The sequence below is a fragment of the Canis aureus genome, chromosome 17 (genome assembly GCF_053574225.1).
Source record: "Canis aureus isolate CA01 chromosome 17, VMU_Caureus_v.1.0, whole genome shotgun sequence".
Lineage (NCBI taxonomy): Eukaryota > Metazoa > Chordata > Mammalia > Carnivora > Canidae > Canis > Canis aureus.
Window position 1 is genome coordinate 52,976,365 of NC_135627.1, and position 23,038 is coordinate 52,999,402.

General features: G+C 38.8%; 1 protein-coding gene across 4 annotated transcripts in view; it reads left to right on the plus strand.

The window, feature by feature from the left end:
- The window catches only part of AKAP11 (A-kinase anchoring protein 11), a 48,762-nt gene extending 32,563 nt beyond the window's left edge, over nt 1-16,199 (plus strand). For 3 of the 4 annotated variants that reach the window (XM_077855538.1, XM_077855537.1, XM_077855539.1), the window contains exons 8-12: nt 993-1,148; nt 6,387-6,470; nt 7,258-7,304; nt 9,678-9,838; nt 12,212-16,199. In XM_077855538.1, the coding sequence (XP_077711664.1) occupies nt 993-1,148; nt 6,387-6,470; nt 7,258-7,304; nt 9,678-9,838; nt 12,212-12,337 (574 nt within the window). In that variant the 3' untranslated portion in view covers nt 12,338-16,199. The remainder of the gene's footprint in view (nt 1-992; nt 1,149-6,386; nt 6,471-7,257; nt 7,305-9,677; nt 9,839-12,211) is intronic. The other variant, XM_077855540.1, reaches the window with a different exon arrangement.
- The last annotated feature ends 6,839 nt before the right edge of the window (nt 16,200-23,038 follow it).

The following is a 23,038-nucleotide window of genomic DNA, read 5'->3' on the forward strand; positions in this document are numbered from 1 at the left end:
GTGGTGGTGGGTGGTGCAGCAGGTGGGCATGGGTTGCAGTTTTGAATAGGCAGAGGGGGAAGAAACACTGATAAACATTTGAGCAAAGAGCCAAAGGTGAAGGGAGAATAAGTCGCACTGGAATTGGGGCAGAGGGTTCCAGGCAAAGGGGTAGGATTGTGCATGTTGGGGAAGCAGCACAGAGGCAGACGTGCCTGAAGTCAGTGGGCTGGGAAACTAATAGATGGGAAGAGATGGAGACCAGGAGAGGCTAGCATACCAGTGAGTGTATTATAAGGATTTGGACTCTCATTCTGATTGGTGAGGAGCTGTTAGAAGGTTTTGATCAGAAGACTAACATTTTTCCTCTTTATCTTTAAAAATATCATTTTAAACTGCTGTGTTGAGAATAAAATATAGAGGGGGCAATTGCAGTAACTGAACAGTGGCCTAGTGGCCTTTCTCGTGAGATGGAATAAAAATATAAATGTCTTTTCATTGAAAAAAATAACGAGAACTGTTATGATCCGTGCTCAGAATCTTAAAGAGATTTGGCTAGTTTGACTCGAGGCTTGATTGACAGTACTAGAATTCCTCAAACTACATTTTTGTTGTTGTTGTTGTTCTTCAAGCCAGAAAGAGCTTCCTCTCAGTACAAAGAAGAGTACTGTCTTAAAAAGTAGGTGATCAATGTAGGAACGTGCGCTCCTCTGCAGTGGTGCCAGTTGAAAGTATGAATTGCTTGAAAGAGAATTCAGATCAACAGAGCATTTGGGATGGATCCATAATAGATATAGCTCATTTAATTTTGAAAGTATTTTGCTCTCCTGCAGAGTCTCTTTATTAGCAGACACAAAGGGTTGAATGGGCCACTGGTGTGGCTGTGAAGATCGATTCTTGTTTTTGTCATCTTTATCATCAAATTGATAGCTTTGGAACTCAGAATCTGAATATTTCGGATTGAAAATTTTTTTCCCTTCTCCCCCATTCCTTCCTTCCTTCCTTTTTTTCAGTCCAAAAGAAATAGAAGACTTACAGTCAACCGAGTCTTTCGGCAGCCAGCAGATGAATCTCAGTATTGGTGATGACAGCACGGGTAGCTGGTCTAATTTAAGTTTTGAAGATGAACACCAGGATGAAAGTAGCAGTTTTCATCACCTAAGTGAAAGGTAACTAAATTTGTGCGTGTGATTGCATAGTTTAGGTCCTCAGACCTCAGAATTATATTTACACGGGGTGTTTAAAAATTAGAAATATGCCATTATTTTCAGAATATGTTTTATGGTCTATAATGTAGTTCTAATATATATATATATATTTTAGTTCTAATAGTTTTTGACATTTATTAGATACCATGATTAGCTAAGCTAATTTTCTTTGGGTGTGACAATAGCTGATGTGAAAAATACTGCATTCATTTGATTTTATACCTTTAGGATTTTCCTGGACTTCCGTGATTTTTGAGGAAAAAATGTATTTCTCATTTCAAAAAATGTTTTTCTTTAGAAGCTGAAAAAAAAGACAGTTATCTGTAAAAGTTATCTAAATGACCCTGTAATTTTCTTGTTATTAGTGAAAGTAATATCTTTCTTGGGAGGATTCCTCATTTACCCTGCTATCCAGGAACAAAATGGCCGAGAGCATTTATACTTGAAAATACATAAACTTCTTGTAAAAATACGGTATTGTACAGCGGAAGGCATTTCCCTGGTATATAACTTGTCTTAGTTAATTTTGTTCGTAGTAACAGTCTTTAGCATATTTTATTAATTATGATACATTTGTTTCTTACATTCTTGACTCTCTAAAGGCATTCCTGACTAAACTATAAAATGCCATAAATTTTTTTATCTGCATTAATTGATAATTGGAATTAATAAATGCCATCCAGGGCTGAGTCTAGGGAGAGGAAAAGGTCCTAGTTTTTGGCCTGTGAGAAGGACCCTGTGAGGCTTCAGTTGAACAAAAACCCTTGGAATTGACTTAAAAAGAGGAAGAAGTGAGAAGACTGTGGGAGGAGGGGAGGAAGGGAAGGAAATGGCTTCTCACCTGCTAAAACACATCATCTCAGAGCATTTTGTTTGATGCTTGGATTAACCAGTAAGTATTAATATTTGTATAAAACATCTGTTTTGTCATAGTTTCTTAAAATGCTGTGTAAACCACCAATACATCTTAAAATCTGGGTCAGGGACGCCTGGGTGGCTCAGTGGTTGAGCGCCTGTCTTTAGCTCAGGGCATGATCCTGGGGTCCTGGGATTGAGTCCTGCATCCAGTTCCCTACAGTGAGCCTGCTTCTTCTTCAGCCTATGTCTCTGCCTCTCTCCCTGTGTCTTTCATGAATAAATAGATGAAATCTTAAAAAAAAAATCTGGGTCTAAGAAGGCAGTCTTTAAAACTGGTAGTGGGAAGTAGGGGTCATATCACAAACATTATTTGGCCCTTTCCATAACTCTACCTTGAATAGAATGTTAAGACTTAAATTCTCCTCTCATCTTGGAGAAACATAGGCTTCTAGGATTTCAGTGAGGGTCGACATTGCTGCGTAGGAAATCCTAGCGTTGCAATGGTGAACGAGGGTTAGTGGCCCGTGGCATCAAGGGCCTCTGTAGCCAGCTAAACAGCTTTGTGCAGAATGTTGTCTGGTTAGATGGCTCTGTCCTTGGTTCTGTCCTTCTTAGCGTTTTATTAGTGATAGAAAATAAGGAATCCTGCCCATTGGCATCAGTGGTTTTGCTTTCCTGTGGGTTTAGTTACCCATGGTCAGTCGAGGTCCAGAAGCAGATGATCCTCCTGACATGTTGTCAGAAGGCCACTTATTGCCTAACACTACTGTCATTGTGCCTGTGTCATTCACCACACATCATCTCATCTCATCTCAGATGATTATCATCTCACATCATCACAAGGCTGGTGAGTACACGCAGTAAGGTGTTTTGAGAGAGACAGACCACATTCACATAATTTTTATTGTAGTATACTGTTAAAATTACTCTTTTTAGTTTTTGTTGTTAACCTCTTACTGTGCCTAATTTATGAATTAAACTTCATCATAGGGCAGCCCGGTGGCTCAGCGGTTTAGCACCGCTTTCAGCCCAGGGCCAGATCCTAGAGACCCAGGATCGAGTCCCGCATCGGGCTCCCTGCATGGAGCCTGCTTCTGCCTGTGCCTGTGCCTCTCTCCCTCTCTCCCTGTGGATATATCATGATTAAATAAATAAAATCTTTAAAATAAATAAATAAATAAACAAACAAATAAACTTCATTATAGGTATGTATGTAAAGAAAACATAGTATGTGTAGGGTTCAATACTATCTATCCATGGTTTCATGGATAGCCACTGCAAGCCTTGGAACACATTCTCTGCAGATAAGGGAATACTGTGCTCATTACTTGTGAATGACTTAAAATAAAGATGAAAAGATCATCTCATTAACCAGAACCAAGTTTCAAAAAGACCAAATCAGGCTGAGACTCAAAGAATTATGTTTAACATGGTAAATGCATTTGGTTCAGAAAATTAACTGGATTCAGGCTGGGGAATAACATGGCTTTATAGCATTTTGTCTGAAAAACACCTGTAGTTTACAGTCTTAATAAGAACAGTTATGCTATGTGGCTGTCGAGGTTCAAGGACAGAGAAAAAGTAGGGCTCATCCTGGGTTGATAGTGTGATTGCTGAACATACAATTTCTAGTGCCTCACCTTCCAGAGATTAAGATTCAGTAGGTCATTGGAGGTCCCAAGAATCTCCGATGATTTTACTGCAGGTGCTTCAGAGGCCACACTTAAGATACATGGCTGCACGTGTTTTGTCTTTGATGACATCTGTAGGAACTGTAATTTTCTGGTACAGAGATCAGATAGGAGATAAAAGACTTAAGTGTTTTAGACCCTCCATATGCTTTTTTACTCCAAGTAGGAAGGTTAGTAGAGGGCAACAGTTAAAGAAATAATAATTTCAGAGTTTCATAGGTGCTTATGAGGAATGTGTAGTTATTTGATCTGAAAGAGGCTTGGTTTGTGTATGTGGGTCTCTTAAGTACTGCAAACGGGCTGTGAATTTCTTAGAAGCTATGTAGTGGGTTAGGTAAGAGATGGGACTGGGCTTGCGGAATTCTTGAGATAGTATTTATGAGATATGTCCAAATCGACAGTAGTTTTCATGTGGCTGAAAACCACAATAAAGAATCTGAGCCTCCATTTATCATATGGTTTCACTCATATGCAGAACATAAATAGTGAAAGGGACCATTAAGGAAAAGGAGGGAAACTGGGGAACAATTAGAGAGGGAGACAAACCATGAGAGACTCCTAACTCTGGGAAACAGACAAAGGGTTGCAGAAGGGGAGGCGGGTGGGAGGATGGGGTGACTGAGTGACTGGCATTGAGGAGGGCAAGGCACTTGATGGGATGAGCACTGGATGTTATACTGTAGGTTGGCAAATTGAATTTAAATTAAAAAAATCTTAACCTTTGGCCCCCACTGGCTTGAGGTACACCCCTTCTAGACATAGGAAATATGAAAAGATGTGAAAGGAAAATACACAGATAGGAATAGATAGGAAATAGGAAAAGATTTAAAAGAAAATGTGGATGCAGGGCAGTGTTTAAGAATGAAATATCACTGTTAAGTGAAGATATTCAGTTGTTTTGTGTCAGATTAATGGAAGGTGATTGTATCTCCTAGGTTGCTCGGGACAGGCCAGGTTTGCTTCTGTTGCTTTGGTGTAGTTATTAATGGTGACTTCTTTCATTTCCCAAAGTGTCCTGCTTAGATGAAGAATTATACAGTCACCCTAGTTAGGTGGCATTTCATAGATAACTGACTTTAAATCGGACCCACTTTGAGGGGTAGGAGGGGTGGGGGAATGAGGTTAAATAGAGGGAGTTTGAATTTTTAGTCTTCACATTTTTTTTTGGCGTTATTCATTTCATGTTCACCTAAACTTTAGGGGATGGATTTTGATGATTAATTAAAAGGAGGAATCATTATTGTTGTCAGAGTATGGGTAAGGATTTTAATTTTGTAATATTTTTCCTTTGTTTAGAAAATCATTCCTATATTAGAGGTAGTGCAATGTTTGAGATCTTCAGTTTTCCCTTTCTCTTTGGCTCACAGCTGCCTCTCCATTCTATATTTCCATGTTTTTCCGTCTTTGGTTTGTCTGACGACAGACCACATAGGCAAAACTCTGGCTGCTTTCAGGGTTTTATAGATGGAGTTATATTTGTCTGAGCACAGGTTGAAAAGAAACTACTCAGTTTTAACTTCAATTTTCTAATACAGTATGGTTTGTGACCGTTTGATGGTGTCAGAGTAAATACAGATACGCAAATTATTGAAATTGCTTGTAAACTCTTTAGAACTTTTAAATAATCATCCCTTTTTTGGTAACTGTATCAACATTTACTGATGCACAGAAGATGATTTTGTGTTAATTCACTTTTTAAAACCAAAATTTTGGTTTTGTGTACATATTAATTTTTGTAATTGCCTAGCCTAATGTGGGGAAACGTAAGCTGCTTATCACTGCGAACTAATGTGCTTACTAATTATTTTAATGATTAGAATTTTAAATCGCATGTTTAGGTTTTAATCTGAAAAATTAAATTTAGTATTGTTTCTGAACACAGTCGCTTATTGTTTCTTTTTGCTTTGCTGCAATGTTAGGATATCGTTTGCTTTCCTCTTTTGATTAGATAGTTTAAGGTGTCTGTGTGGCATTAGTGACTGGCCCACCAGACAGGTGTATTGCTCGATTAAGCCTTGATTACTCAAAAATCTGATGAAAATGGATGTTATTTGCCACCTACTGAATTATACATAATGTATGAAATGAAGGTAATTGACATAATAAGGGTATTTTGAAATCAGAAAAAAAAAAAAAAAAGAAATCAGAAAACATCTTTTCTCCAAGTAGTTAGAAAAGGTCTATTTGGGATTATGTTTGGTGCCTGTTATTTCAGTACCAAATCCATCTGTCTAAAGAGCTGAGAGAATGTTAATGGTAACCTGTGATTTTTTTAAAATTTTACCCAAACTGAAGAGTTTTGGCTTCTTACAAATTATAGCCCAAGATTTGCCTGAACATGAATTTAATCATGAAACTTCTTGAGGCATTCATCTACTGTCCTAAAAGTCATTCTGTTGTGTCCATACGTGAAATAAATAGAAATTTAGACTATTTTTCCTGATGTGTGGAGGCCAAATAAGAAAACTCCCAAACACCTGAATCCGTCGGTAGCCGTGATGGTTTCTGCCTCCACGGATGCCCCCCTCCCCGGGGGCAGCTCTCACCCGAACCTCCCACTTAGCACTGACAGAAGCTGTTCCAAGGAAAACCCAGGTCGTCTTTACTATTCATTTTCTGGTTCAGCTCTGTTCTTTTCTTCTTCTGGCAGTAATGGTAACAGCAGTAGCTGGAGCAGTCTTGGTTTAGAAGGAGATTTGTATGAGGACAATTTATCCTTTCCAACATCAGACAGGTTGGTCCGGTCCAGAAACTTAAAACTGATGAGTCTTTCACACTAATGCATGATGTCATACTCTGAAAAGAACGTGGGTTACAGTGCCAGTATGTATCAACCTGCTTTCCTCCTGTGTTTGGACTTGATCCTGCTTGATAATTTACATCTAATGACAAAATTCAATTATGCTAAGATACAACTGACCTCTAATTGCAAAATGTGTTACATCTATGCATGTAGTGCTCCGCCTGCTATTTTTCATCCTACCAATTACTATTTCATTAAAAAGAGCTTGCTTCCTACAGGATTTCTGGTTTTTGTTGTTGTTTTATTTGTTTTTGTATGTAATTTTACTTCATATTTAAGGAAAGCATAGGAAAAAAATTTACTCTGTTAAAAATATGTACATGACATCAGCAGAGGCATTAATGAATATTCATGGCATTCTATGATAATTCAAATGCTGTGTTATCCAGAACCAAATTAGTAGACTATTTTAACTTTAAATTATTTGAAATCAAATTTGATCATGAAATTACTTGGTGTTCTGTATCACGGTAAGGTAGGCCTTCTTGGTTACTGATGACCTACCTGTTTAGGCATCGTTTACAATTCAGATTTTAACGTGAAATGGTGTGAGAAGCAAAGCTTCCTTTTAAATTGTCATTTCTTACCTTTTTAAATGTCATATATCATATCGTAACATTCATTCTTTTCCATGTTTTAAGAATTGGTTTTAGTACCATTATTTTAATTAAAGCTTTTTTTTTTTTTTTTAACTGCTTCTGCTCTTTTATTTGAAAAGTGATGAGCCAGATGATAAAGATGAAGATCCTGAGGATGATGGAGAAGGTAAATGACTGTTTTTCAAAGTGTTTGCATGTTTTTTTGTATAAGGTTTCCTAGAAGAGTCTTCACTTCGTGCGTTTTCATCTGTGGGCCTCCAGGTTATTATAAATTAGGGTATTTGCAAATCACAACAGTCCTGAACTAATGTATCCGGTGACAGGTCCTTTATTGAACCATTTGTACCATTTGATTGCTAAACTAATGAAGTGTACCCATTGGTGTGAAAACTGAATTACTTAAAAAGAGTTATTCAGTTATTTGAGAGGGAAATTTATGATAATCTCTCTCTGTGTAATTATCTTTTTTAAAACATAAAACCCTTACATTATAATATATAATTTATTAAAATCATGGCATATGCTCTAGTTTTATCCTTCCAAACTAGTAACTTCTTAAATTAGTGTTTAATGTTGATCTTACATAAATCAGAAGGTAAAAATTAAAAGATATTTTAAGATACATTCTTCCCTCTCTCAGTCCTATTCCTGAATTCACAAATAGACATATTTGAAGAAAATATTCAGTTCTTCCTTTGATGAACACAGTGCCAAATATCTAAATACCAGAAGTCATTGGTAACAGAGTTCTGGACCATGATTTGTAATCCTTAATTCCAATATTAGAGTATCTGAGTGAATGTAGAAACTTTCTATATTGAAGCTGAATTTTCATTTAGCTGGTTTATTTAGATGGCTTATTTTTTTAAATTATGAAAATACCAATAATGTCTTCTATAGAGCAGCACCTAAAAATATTTATAGTGTTTGAGATATTTGTTTTTGAGCTAGTGCTTTTTTTCATCATTTCCTTAGAAGTAGGGCAAACTGAGAAAAATGCCTAAATGAATTCTTGAAATGTACTTTATTAACACCTGAGTGTCCAGTTAGTTTTACCTCCAGTTATGCCTTTCTTATTTAGGGAAGTCATGTACCCATTTTTGAGCTAAAATCCTCAGACTTGAGGTGATTATTTTTTAGTCCCAGTGCTTCTGCTAAGTTAGACATTCTGTTTTTAAGTAGACATTCTTCATATAGGGCTTCTAGAAGTAAGTTTTTGTCATTGGATATGACATAGGGATAGGTCAATATTTTTAGAGATACAGATAGGCTAGGTAATATTTGCTTTATTTTGTTGACTGAAAAAAATGTTAACTTTGTCTAGGAAAGTTGTGTCATGTCTGGTATCATGATATCATGGTGTACCAGACCCCTTTTTTGATTGAGAGTCATTGAGGGGAGAGGAGGGAAAAGGCAGTACTTTTTTTTTTATCTTAAGAGAATGACACAGATCTGTTGTCTAAGTGAAAACATTAGGGACCAACACAAATCCTAGAAATGATTAGTAGTAGTCTAGAATGCCCTGCAAACTTTAAAAAAGAATCAGGGACCGTCACCAACAAATTTCCACGACTGGCACAAACTGACGTGACGTCTGCCAGCATGCCCACTGTTCACCTCAGTGTGGGAGGGCACTTACTTGTGTGAGCTCTGCTTTTAGCTCAGCCCTCTTTAAGCAGGAGTGATGATATGGGTCTACAGGTCATTAGTCTTATAGCCAACAGCGATTCATCCTTCTTTATGTTGAGAACATAATTTTCATAAAAAGAAACTTGTGAGTAATAGCTTATTTACAAAGAGGTGTGCCAGAAAATTCCCTGGTCTGCCTTTTGGGATGTAAGTGGCTGCATGTGACATTTCCCCCCGTCCTTTGCCTAAAAAATGAAGTGGTTGAGAGCATGGAGCCAGACTGTTATGTTCATGTCCTGGCTCAACCACTTCCCCATTGTAAGACTCCGGATCTCTCTCTGCCTCACATTCCTCACCTGTAAGATAGAGATGGTAGTTCTCACTTCATAAGATGGGTGTGAGGGTTCCAGGAGTTTGTATATAGGAAGAACTAGGATGTAATATGTATATGTAATACTACCTAGGATGTAATATGCCCTGTACAAGTGTGTGTTGCTTCTGTTACTTAATTCAAGAAGCTTTCTCAAAGTCCATTTAATACATTTCTTTATATGAGATTTCTATTTTGATGGTTTATAATTTTGTTTCCTCTTTTCTTTACTTGTGGATTGTATTTTGACACAAATCTATGGCATTTATAGTACTTGAATTCAATGCCTCAAAATAGAGTTTTGTATTTGTGCTCTCAGTAGATAGATGATCAGCGTTATTCCTTTGTTGTAGCTTTATTTTGCCCTTTGAAATAAATGTTTTGGTTGATGTTAAGCTGAGGATGAGGGAAGACAGATTTTTTTTCCGAGCATTCATTGGAATCTTAAGAAATGGAAAATATTTCTCTACCCATGGGAACCAGAGTATTGAGAGTTGAATTGATGAGTTTCACTTTATGTCGTTCAAATGTAAATACTAGGTTTGGGGCCAGACAGAAAGATTCTGCTCATTACCAATATTGACATGGAGCCTTGCACAGTGGATCCCCAGCTAAGGATTATTCTTCAGTGGCTCGTGGCTTCTGAGGCTGAAGTGACAGAACTTTATCTTCATGACTCTGCAAAGAAGGAGTTCATACAAGTAAGCACCTGCTGCACAGGGTGGTTGTAAGGCCATGCTTAACCATCTTCGGTGTTCTGTATCCCATGGGTGACCTAGCCAGACGCCCCTTGATTGCACAGTGGGTCCGTGCTTGAGTCGCATAGTGGGTCCGGATGTTAGCCCTGCCCCTCTGGTAGTGTAACCTTGGGCACGCTCAAGGTTTCCTTATCTGCACTATGAAAATGAGAGGTTACCTTACAGAGGTTTATGAGGATTAAACACAATACTGTAAAAAAAAAAATATGCTTGCTCTAGCGCATGACATCCTAAGCACTCAGAGTTAGGTGCCATTAATAACCATGTATTCATATGGAAAGATTGAGTTATTATTTGTTTTAAATTGATTCATAATTATGCCTGGCAATTAGTATGTCTCCTACTCTGTTAATCCAGTTGTATTAGTGGGAGAAGCTAGCATGCTTCAAAAAGCCATGAAGGTTTAAACATCTTATAAGGGGCCATGGGGTTCTTAATAATGCAATATTCAGATTCAGTACACTAATTGGGTATTTTTATCAAGAACTTAACTGTGTGCCAGGCATGTTGTTAGTCAAGATTTTTATTTTATATAGTCTTAAAATTTTTGTCCCAGAATCTTCCTTATCAGAATTTTGATTTAATCTTCTTATAGGGTATAAAATAGTTCAATGAATAACCAGTGCAAATTGATCTATAACAAAAAGGGAGCAGTCCAGTTACTCTTGATTCCTGGTTCAGAATTTACAAAGATATAGTTTAAAGAAGTGTGTGGAAGAGATATTCAGTAAAAATGACCTTTTGTTGGTATTTTATTGTTTGTTTTTTCTTGGACTTTTGGATTTTTCTAGGTTAGGTTTCTGGTTTGAGGCAGAAGGAGAAGATAAGACAAAGCGATCTTCAGGAAATAAATCGTCAAGAAGGAGTAGATAGGAAAGGTGTGAGAGCCCACTGGAGGGAAGCAGATATTTTCAAGTCATTTAGTCTTAAATAAAGTGAGGGCTAAGGAAGACCATGGGCAGAGCTGAGCGTGAGCATGATGGTGCTAGGCGCTCATCCCCAAGTAACCTAGGGAGGACATTCTGAAAATTCCTCAAGAAGTTAAACCTGGCATTATCATATAACCCAGCAATACCCAAGAGGAATGAAAATGTATGTCCATTATTCCTACCAGGCCAGAAATGGAAACATCCTAGAATGGATAAATAAAATGTGGTATTTCTATGCAATGGAATATTATCTGTCAAAAAGGAAGGAAGTGCATACATGCTACGCCATGGAGGAACCTTCAAGTCACATTAAGTGAAAGAAACTGGGCACCAGAGACCATATCATATATTTTATGATTACATTTATACGAAATGGCCCAAATGGGCACACCTGTAGAGACTGATGTAGATTAGCGTTTGCCTAGAATTCTGTTTGGGAGACATGGGGAGTGTTCACTAATGGGTAGAGCTTCCTTTTGGTGTGACAAACGTGTTCTAACAGTAATTGTGGTGATGGTTGCACCCAACTCGGTGACTGTACTAAAAACCATGGACTAAGTACACTTTAAATGGATGAATTATATGGTCTGTGAACTATATCACTATAAGGCTGTATTTAACAAGGCTAAGCATATTTACATTACAAAATTAAAGTAGTTTTTACAGAACTAAATAGAACAAAATGAGTGAAGACATATTCTGATACCGGTGACGATGTATTTATTTAAACCTGTATTTAAATTTACTTTTTTTTTTTCAAGAAAAATGAAGTATTATTGAAGCATAACATTACATTAGTTTCAGGTGTACAGCATGATTCAATATTTGTCTATATTGTGAAATGATCACCACAATATTTATATACTTTTTTTGGTTGTTTTTTTGTTGAAACATTAACATTTCTTAACTTAGAAAGCCATGTTTCCACTGAGGCCAGAGTGTGTATTCCAGAAAAAAGCCACACTACATGTTGTGGAAGGAAAAATCCACATCCTTCTACTAAGATTGACATCTTTATTATTTTATGTTCCTAATTAAGGGTGTGGCAGATGTATTTAGTTAGGTCGAGAATTTCATGTAGAGATGGCGACTCTACTCCCACACAGACTATCTGGTGGGTGAGGTTGGTGGAGTTCTGTCTCCCAACAGCCCCAAAGTGTCATTCCCTGGAGGAGATGTATTTGTCAAGGGCAGGAAGGAAACATGTTTAGTTTGTGTAGAGGGGTGGTAATTTAGGAGAGGAGGCCTTGCTATAAAACTGGGAAATAATATTTTACTGCAGACGGCAAGAATCTCATAGTTATCTGATACTAAAAATAAAAATGGAAACTTTGTTGTTATGAGATTGTCTTTGGCTAACATTGGACATGCCTTTCTTTCTTACCAGCTCTCAAAACGATTACAAGAAAAGGGATGGAAGGTGGGGGACGTCGTGCAGGCTGTGCTGCAGTACTATGAAGTGCAGGAGGAGAGGCACAAGTCACTGTTTGATTGGCTCTTGGAAGACGCGTAGAACAAACTTCCAGCCAGTACATTTTATCGTTTTGAGAGAGGAAGAAATAGATCAAGATGCATAGGGTAAACTTTGAATATTAACATTTACAGTGAACTGGGAGGGAAGTAAATCAAGCTTTTTAAGCGCATTCAGTCATCCCACGTTGTATATAGTTCATACTTTTGTAATTTCTGTCAAAGACTATCTTCATTATGCTTCTGTGCACATGCGTAGTGTGTTAAGACCCTCAGAACGTTGATTTGAAGGAAAGTCTGACCATGAGGTTTTCAGGGACATCGACAGCAGTCTTCTTGCATCTGAATAGTGCTGCTACAAACCACACTGAGGTGGCTGAGGACAGAGTCCAGGGACAAAGAGTTTTGCTCCTTCACAAACAAATGCTGTGCTATTGAGAACTAATCTGACAAAAGAGCTTTGAGGCTAATGGGTTCCCCCACACACACAATAGAACTTCTGTCTTATTTTTAAAAGTCAATTTTATTTCCACAGCTCAGCTCTTGGTAGCTTTTTGAATCCCTTGCACTATTTAATTTCTTAGAAACATTGGTATTTTAGGTTCCGATAAATACCATAAATGATAGTTTCCCCATCCTTTCATCGAATGACATTATTTACTAATGTTGCCAATCCATCTGGCATGAAAATGAGTATGTGTTTGTGTGTGTGTGTATGTGGATAAGGGAGACTTTAACCTTGCCTAGTGGGTTTGTGCCCTTTTTTTTATTTTAGTGTTTTCTTGGTTAGAAACCCTCTGTTGACATTTAAAAAATGCTTTAAAATAAAATGTCTATAAAGGTTGTGCAGTAAGAATTTTTCTTTCTTTCTTTTTTTTTTTTTTTTGGCAACTTTGGGCCCCTAACTTATAAATGAAAATAAAGGTACAAAACATGTTAAAATTTTAAAAATTAATGTTGATATGGAAATGCATCCAGAGAAGCCCAGTAATGATTTTCATGGTCAGATTTTTGAAAAAAAAAAAATCCACAAAACTCTCTGCCTAGCAAGGATAAGCCTTTTCCAGAAAAAGAAGGGACTCCCAGCACCTTCTCACTCCCATAACCCCCTCCCGCGATAAAATAGTATCTGCATTATTTTGTAAAGTCGTCTGACATGATTTTTCTGGGCTCCATGTTTTCTACTACTTTGTCTTCAGAAACTGCCACTTGACTTGAATAGAGGACCAAGATTGTGTCTTGGTTTTGTATGTGAGGATATGCATGTGTGAATTTTTGGTTCTTCCATTAGTGTTTTGTAATCTAGAATAAATCACTTTTCGTTGGGGGCTTTTGGTTTTGCTCCATTTCATTTTCTTTTTTCCCGGAGCACTGACAGTTCTGGAAGCTGCACAAAGTGTAGAAGACATAGCACCCACCAAGGGGCAAGGAATAAGGGCACTTATATTAATTTGAATTAATAATTATGAGAGAAATGTATTTTATAATGAGAGAGTAAAGTTCGCTTAAGAAAAAATGCCCAAAGCTACTTAAATATTTTGAGGTTACAGTGTGAACTTTGATTTTTCTCAACTTAAAGAAATAGAGCAAGCTTTATAAATAAATTCACCTAAAGTTTCTTCAAGTATTTTTTACGGTGGAGTAATGCAGGAAATCTGTATAGCCGGAACTGTTTCTGTCTTTAGCTTCTCCAAACTTGAGATGCAGCAGCACTGGGCTGGGTTTATGAACGCTGGGAGCTGGGTTGTTAATCATAACAGGGATTAACTGATTATTAGATTAGATTGCTTTTTTACACGTATATGACTATCAAGTTGTGTTTAGTAACTTCGATACACGTACGGGTTTGATTAACAGCAAATTGAGTTCTGCCTTTCTTTTAAACTTAAAGTGAAAATATATTCGTTTTGTAAAAAACTTCCTGTGCTTGGAAATGTTTATGTTTATATCTCTTATGGTAATAATCATTTTGAAGTAAGATTTTCCTCCTATCCTTGTTGTCTCTGCATTTGCTTGGAGCTGTGCTGGAGTCAGGGTTCCTTTACTTAGCCACCACGGAAGGACAGACCAGTCTGTAGGTGTTAGCATGTGTGGTAAGAACCCTAATGGAACTCTACCCTTGTAGCAGTGTAGGGGTGTAGAGAACAATATTAAGTATTAGCAGATGTGAAAACAAGTGTGAGCAAAGCTCCTTATATGGAGAGAAGTATCTTTTAATCAAGGACATTCTAAACTTACTTTCGTTAAAGGCACTTTGTGATTATTCCAAAGACATCTTATGTCTGTTTGGTTGCTCGGTCTTCAGCCCTGTTTGTTGAGAGGACCACCCCGCCCTCCTCCCCCACCGTCTCATTTTATTACTAATCTACTTGACATATTTATATTGTAACATGGTAATCTTGCCATTCTGTGCATTTCGGCCCTCATGAAATTACCATGTCTTATTCAGAACTCTTAAAATTGTGATATGCATTGAGTTGAATTCTGTTTATCAACTTCAGAACCCTTGAAGGATCTGTGGAAAGAAAGTGAATGACAGGAGGCCTCTGATAAGGGTTCTTTTTTTTTTTTTTAAGAACATTGTTTTTGACTGAAATGTAGCAATTCTTTCATAGCCTTCTTTTCCCAAGGCAAGTTTAAATTACATTTATATTTTGGATATTATTAATGTTGGTTTTGAAGATATTTCTTGATTTATACAAAATGAATGATTAAGTCACGGAGGAAAATTAAAATATCAATTGGGTTGGTTGATAGAATTTAATGGAGTAATAAGACCTTTGAGAGTATTCACTTAGTGAATACATGCGATAACATCTTTATACTTTGAAAAATGTTCCACTTACCCTTTCAGATATTTGATGTGAATTAATTCAACTCATAATACTTGCATTTTGCTTAAATAAGGGTTTTATGTTGCTGGTAGGAGAATTTAATTACTTATTAAATGTACCATGTATAAAGTGAAAGACCGTTTATCTACATGGCTTTGACATCAGTGCACATTTGCCAGAAGCAAAACTTAACCCCGACTGATCATCAGAATTCAGACTCAAAATTTCTTTTTAGTTAATTATTTAGCTAATAGTATGCTTTCACAATTCACTGTCAGTTTCCCATCAGTATGTTGTTTAAATTTTATATTTCTCAAAGGAAACTTCCCACAGTTTAAAAAAAATATATTAATGCATCCACACTCAGGGTATAGGGAAAATACTTTTCCATATAAAGCCCTGCCCACCTGTCACCAGCACAAGACAGTTAGAGCTTCAGTGGGAATTATGTGATTACCTTCAAGTGAAATGCATCTTTCCCCCATTTTTAGCAAAAGACCCCACACGCATTTACTCACTTATATCCCTGCCCTGAAGATGGAGATGCAGTGTTGGTCACTCTTGTCACTTTATTTATTTATTTTTTTGTTTTACCATCCATGTACATTCCTTTCACATGGGTAGAATTGTAGTTCTAGAAGTTCATTATTTTATTTTTGTTGTAATGTTTGAATACTATTTAATATCGGGTTTTAATATTGCTGGATTTGCTAACTTTGGTTACTTGTGCAGTGTTTAAAGTAATTCACATTCTTGTTTAATATATATATATAGCAAAAGCAGCTTTGGGTAATTGTAGCTGTTTATTTGTGCAGAATTACTACATTAAGATCTCGTATAACAGTAACTTTTTTTAGCTTTTCTGTCCTTTAATATGTTCATTTACCAAAATACGAACTTCAGGATGCACTATAATTTTGTTTTTGCAGTGGCTCAAAATAAACATTTCAGAAATCACCTTTGTAATAATTTGCAATTAATTGTTCTTTTATCTTTTATGAATTGTTTGTCTGTGATCTTTCCTCTCCCAACTAAGAATTCTCCAATAAACGTAAGAGATGCCTGGCCTCAGTTTCCTTCTATATTGTCTTGTTAACTGCTCTGTCCTGAACTAAACAACAAAGGCGTTAATTGAACTGCCATGATAGAAGACACATAATCTCCGTGCTTCTAAAATGGTTTCTGAGAACTACAGAACCTGGGTATTTTTAATCAGACACTGGATTCTGGCTGTATATTCAGACGCCTCTGAATGCTGACATAAGTGACTTGAAAGGCTGGCTGCCCAACCTATTTTGCATTTGAGTGCCAAGTGGAATATTATGGTTGCGTGTTCAGGAATTCTGGCCTGGATCCAGCACTCCTTCCGCAGGCGATAGGGAGCATACATACCCCCTGTCATGCCATGTAGCATCGGGCTTAAAAGTCAGATGTTGATTGTTGCTAATGGACCATGACTTGTCCTCAGTGGGTAAAGCCCAGAAATTAGGGACAGGGGCCCTATCGCTACTTGTCATGCAACCTCTCACCTAAAGCAGGTAAGATCAGTATCGTGCCTAGAAAAAAATCTGAATGATATGCCAGCAATTCTTCATTCTCCAGGGTTGCTCAAAGAGGGGAGGAAGGTTCTAGAAATTAGAGGCTTAACTTTATTGCTCCTGAACAAAAAACAAATCATAGTTGTTAAGAGCACCATTTTTTAAGTGCGTAGACAAGAAAGGGAGACACAGCACAGGTTTACCAAGAGCAGGTTCTATGAGAGCCTTTTTCCTTTTTCAGTAGAATTGTTCCACTGGCGCATTAGGATCCCAGAGACCTGGTATCTGTATTTTAACGAGGCATTTTGTATGGAGAAAGGAATGAACAGTTGTGGCTTCTTGGCTTCTGAGAATGTGTTTCCAAAGACGTGTAGTTTTAATAGGTCAGTGTCGACCTAGAGGGTCAACACCTAATGTACCGTAGGCCACCTGCTGTAGAGCCATTTTATACCCGCCTTGGGTGAAGATCGTGTTGGAATATACTGACCAGGGGTGTCGAAGAGCATTGCAGGGCATTGCATGGTAACCATTTTGAAGGACAATATTCAAACAATTGCAATAAACTTGGACAAGGAACTTCTGAGTCTGTTTTATTTTTTTCCCCTTTTGTCCTTGTGACTGAACCACAATTTGACATTTTCTTCCAAAGAGGGGAAGGTTCTCTTGCTTACACACTTTTACAAATTGAATATTCTGAGCTCAGATATTTTCCTCCAAATACCATATTTTTATGACTTTCTAGACATACACTTAGTTCTCTCCCAGTTACATAAATTCTGTGAACCAAGGAATTGAAGCCTAGAGATCCCGTAGGGGCTTACAATGATGTGAACTTGTGCAGAGTCAGAACAAGGCTGTCGGAAAAAAAAAAAAAAAGCTGCCAGAATTACATCTGAAATCAACCTCCTCTCTTTTTCTGTTTATAACAGAATATGGGCAGTTGTGGGGCAAGGGGGCATGGATTCCAGGGAGACTAAAATGTTCTGATAAGGGCTTTTCCAACAAGTCTTGTCTTTGAGTCACCTCAAGTGCGTCGTGGCACATTTTGGGCCAACTTAAACTGCCTAGATTTGGGCAAGCCAGCTGACCTTTCTACTGCGTTGAACCCTAAGAGGCCATGGCTTACCGGAAGGGTCTCTGGTTAAACACAGAGCTAGGGAGATAACGGACAGTACGGACAGTACGTTTAAGAAGCCTGATCACCTGAGGCCTCCGTAGGCCCAAGGGGCTAAGTGCTCTGGAAAGGTAGGAGGGGAGTAGTGGTTCTGGGTAAGTACAGGGAAGTGGGAGAGGAGAGACCCTCAGGGCTTCTATCAGAGTGCTAAGAGGTTGCAGGGAGAGGAAGTGGGCCATAGCCAGGGCCCTTGTGGGAGTGGAATGTGTTTGGGGGGAAAAAAGCTATGACATTAGTCCCTGCTTTTACGGAGTTTATTATTTAGTGAAGAAGAGTCATTAAATGAGTAATTAGAGAAATAGCTATTTAACTACGGTTTGAAGGGTGGTGGGAATCTGAAACAGAGAAGCCTAATGGGACTTCCCTAAGGATGTGCTGCTGAGGCTTCAGCTGGGTTCCAGCTCGGTGGGAACCAACCAGGCGGAGGGAGTCAGGGGGGTTGGGGGAGGCGGGGAGCTTTTTCAGTAGAGCAAACAAACACCCTGAGAAGAGAAGGCTTGTGGCTTGTTTGAAGAACCAAAGACCAGTTTGGCTAGAGCCTGGGGAGTTGTGACACATGGTGAAAAATATAGACCGCTCTCACCCAGATGCCTCCTCAAGAAAGTGTTCCTAGTTGTACTGCTGTAATGTACGTTTTTTATACTGTAGAAGTTGGGTTTTAAGTCTGAGGCGTGGTGGGTTGATAGTCTCACTTGACCCTGTGCTTTTTATTTTATTTATTTTTAAAGATTGTATTTATTCGTGAGAAACAGAGACAAGGACGTAGGCAGAGGGGGAAGCAGGCTCCCACCGGGGAGCCCAGTCGGGGACTCGATCCCAGGACCCCGGGATCACGCCCTGAGCTGAAGGCAGACACTCAACCGCTGAGCCACCCAAGCGTCCCGACCCTGTGCTTATTAAACCATGCCTGGACCATCAGGTTTAGTCCCAGATGCCATCTCACCAAGGACAGAGAGAGCGTGAACCATCCACACCCATGACTGTCTAATTCGGGAGGAACTAAAAAGGAATCCTTTTAGTTGTCACTGAAATACAAAAGGCTGCTTGGCCCAGAGAAGGAAAGTAGGGGGTGTGTGGTGTGTGTGTGTGACCTCAAAACTGTTTTTAAACATACAAACGGCTGTCAGTGGAGATAGATTGGAACTTGTGACCCTATAGACCAGGTAAGTGGGTAGATACTAGCAGCAGGTTTCAGCTTGTTCTCCCCAAATTAAAGCTCTCCCCAAATTAAAGGACTAGACCCTTTCCATGAAAAAAGTGTGCTTGTCTTTGGAGAGGGGTCTGCAGTGCTGTCTCATCGCTTTTGCCATTTTTTATTATTTTTAAAATTTTTTTTTAAAGATTTCATTTATTTATTTATGAGAGACAGAGAGAGAGAGAGAGAGGCAGAGACACAGGCAGAGGGAGGAGCAGGCTCCACGCAGGGAGCCCGACGTGGGACTCCATCCCAGGTCTCCTGGATCACGACCTGGGCTGAAGGTGGCGCTAAACTGCTGAGCCACCCGGGTTGCCCACTTTTGCCATTTTTTAAAAAAGATTTTGTTTATTCATGAGAGAGAGAAGCAGAGACATAGGCAGAGGGAGGATACCCAAACAGCTCCTAACTTTGGATTAGGTGACCTGCTTTCCCACTGCTTAATTTTTCCCGTGGCAGTTCAGTGAAGTTTAAGAAGAACGTAGGCTATAGGGTTCAAAGAACTTGATATAAAATCACAGCTCTGCCACTTGCCACCTATCATAGGATCTAGAGCAAAGGCCTGGGATGGTGGTATTTTCCTTCACGGGGGATTTCCTTTGCTTCTGACAGGTGCCTGGGGGCACAAGTGGTCTTGGAGCTCCTGAATTTAAATTCAAGCATTGAGGTTTTCTGAATAAACCAGGGGGCTGGAAACTGCTGCACACCTGGGCCAGGGCCTGTGTACGAGCGGTGCAGCCCATCAGGGTTCCTCCTTAGAGAAGGGGGTGGTGTTTGAGAATTGCTTTGTTGGATAGGGTAGCGGGAATGGACTCCTGCCTTGTTAAAGCCCCACGAGGCTGCCAGAGTTCTGTGTATCACATTTTTTTCTTCAAGTTTGGCAAATATTCCTAGGACAAAAGAGTGGTGTTGGGTGCCGAGTTTCCTTGCTGGGGTTCTTTGCTTTTACTAGATGTGACCCCATTGATTCCTCAATATCCTTATGAGCTGTTTGATGCTTTTAAGAGGCTGTTTTGATATTTTATCCAATTTTTGCTCCCAGGTAACAACTCAAAAGATTTTAACTTACATGGAAGTACATTTATTTATTTATTTATTTATTTATTTATTTATTTATTTAGCTATCTCCATGTGCTTGACCCTTGACATCCCTTTTATTTTTGTATTTTTATTTGTTTTTTTTGAAGGGGTCATAAATACAAATGATATTAAATCCCGAAAGGTATAAAGACACGCAGTGACAAGTCCTTCTTAGAGCTTTCCAGCCACCAAGCGGCGCTCCCAGAAACAACCACCTTATGGTTTCTGCTGTGCAGCAGTTGTGCTAAATAGGATGCTTCAAAGCTTGGATTGGCTGTTATAACCCATCATCGGATGTTAATTTGAAAGTGTCAAAAAACAGGAAATGGTTATTGTGAAAGTCAAGTTAGTGGTTACTCCTGGGGCAGAGGGATTGACAGGAGGCTAATGTGGTGTCAATAAGACTCTATTTCTTGCCTTGAATGGTGGTTAGACTGTATAGATTTGTGCAATTCTGTGTATACATTTTGCTTAACATGTATGTGTGCACGCGCGCGCACACACACACACACACACACTTTAAGAAAACAACTGCACAGACACCTGGGTGGCTCAGTCCATTAAGCATCTGACTCTTGATTTCTGCTCAGGGCATGATCTCAGAGTTCTTAGAGCAAGCCCTGCCTTGGGCTCCATGCTGGAAGGGGAACCTGCTTAAGTTTCTCTTCCTTCATCTCCCTCTCCCATCACCCACCCCACTTGCACACGCTGTTTCTCAAAAAAGAAATAGTAATAATTAAAATACGTAAAAATAAAAACACAACTGCGGAATTGATCATCTCAAAAACACCCAGAGAGAACAGATGGGTTACTTGCAAAACAATAATTTGATTCACCGCAGTTAACAGTTCTGACAAAAGCCCAAGGATAATAAAATGATATCTTCAAGCGCAGGTTAAAGTCAGATCTAGAATTTCACATACTTCTAAACTATTTTTCAGTAATGAACACAAAATTAAGGTAATTTCTAATGGACCAAAAGAATTCACAGTTAACCTTCGTGCGCTGAGAAAAACTGCTAAATATACCACTTTCATAAGAGGTTATTGAATGCTATGGAAACAGTGAAGAAGCAGTGTTTCAAGTAATAATTAAAATAGAAAAATGATTTCTATACACTAACAATGAGACTGAAGAAAGAGAAATTAAAGAGTCAATCCCATTTATAATTGCACCCAAAAGCATAAGATACCTAGGAATAAACCTAACCAAAGAGGTAAAGGATCTATACCCTAAAAACTATAGAACACTTCTGAAAGAAATTGAGGAAGACACAAAGAGATGGAAAAATATTCCATGCTCATGGATTGGCAGAATTAATATTGTGAAAATGTCAATGCTACTCAGGGCAATTTACACGTTTAATGCAATCCCTATCAAAATACCATGGACTTTCTTCAGAGAGTTGGAACAAATTATTTTAAGATTCGTGTGGAATCAGAAAATACCCCGAATAGCCAGGGGAATTTTAAAAAAGAAAACCATATCTGGGGGCATCACAATGCCAGATTTCAGGTTGTACTACAAAGCTGTGGTCATCAAGACAGTGTGGTACTGGCACAAAAACAGACACATAGATCAGTGGAACAGAATAGAGAATCCAGAAGTGGACCCTGAACTTTATGGCCAACTAATATTCAATAAAGGAGGAAAGACTATCCATTGGAAGAAAGACAGTCTCTTCAATAAATGGTGCTGGGAAAACTGGACATCCACATGCAGAAGAATGAAACTAGACCACTCTCTTGCACCATACACAAAGATAAACTCAAAATGCATGAAAGATCTTAATGTGAGACGACAAGATTCCATCAAAATCCTAGAGGAGAACACAGGCAGCACCCTTTTTGAACTTGGCCACAGTAACTTCTTGCAAGAAACATCCACGAAGGCAAAAGAAACAACAAAAATGAACTATTGGGACTTCATCAAGATCAAAAGCTTCTGCACAGCAGAAGAAACAGTCAACAAAACTAAAAGACAACCTACAGAATGGGAGAAGATATTTGCAAATGATGTATCAGATAAAGGGCTAGTTTCCAAGATCTAGAAAGAACTTATTAAACTCAACACCAAAGAAACAAACAACCCAATCATGAAATAGGCAAAAGACACGAACAGAAATCTCACAGAGGAAGACATAGACATGGCCAACAAGCACATGAGAAAATGCTCCGCTTCACTGGCCATCAGGGAAATACAAATCAAAACCACCATGAGATCCCACCTCACACCAGTGAGAATGGGGAAAATTAACAGGGCAGGAAACCACAAATGTTGGAGAGGATGTGGAGAAGGGGGAACCCTCTTGCACTGTTGGTGGGAATGTGACCTGGTGCAGCTGCTCTGGAAAACTGTGTGGAGGTTCCTCAAAGAGTTAAAAATAGACCTGCCCTACGACCCAGCAATTGCACTTCTGGGGATTTACCCCAAAGACACAGATGCAGTGAAACGCGGGGACACCTGCACCCCGATGTTCAGAGCAGCAATGTCCACAATAGCCAAACTGTGAAAGGAGCCTCGGTGTCCATCGAAAGATGATGGATAAAGAAGCTGTGGTCTATGTATACAGTGGGATATTCCTCAGCCATTAGAAACAACAAATACCCACCATTTGCTTCAACGTGGATGGACCTAGAGGGTATTATGCTGAGTGAAATAAGTCAATCAGAAAAGGACAAACATTACATGGTCTCACTCATTTGGGGAATATAAAAAATAGTGAAAGGGAATAAAGGGCAAAGGAGAAAAAATGAGTGGGAAATATCAAAAAGGGAGACAGAACATGAAAGACTCCTAACTCCGGGAAACGAACTAGGGGTGGTGGAAGGGGAGGTGGGTGAGGGGTGGGGCACTGAGGTGAGGTGACTCAGTAAAGGGCACTGAGGTGGGCACTTGATGGGATGAGCACTGGGTGTTATTC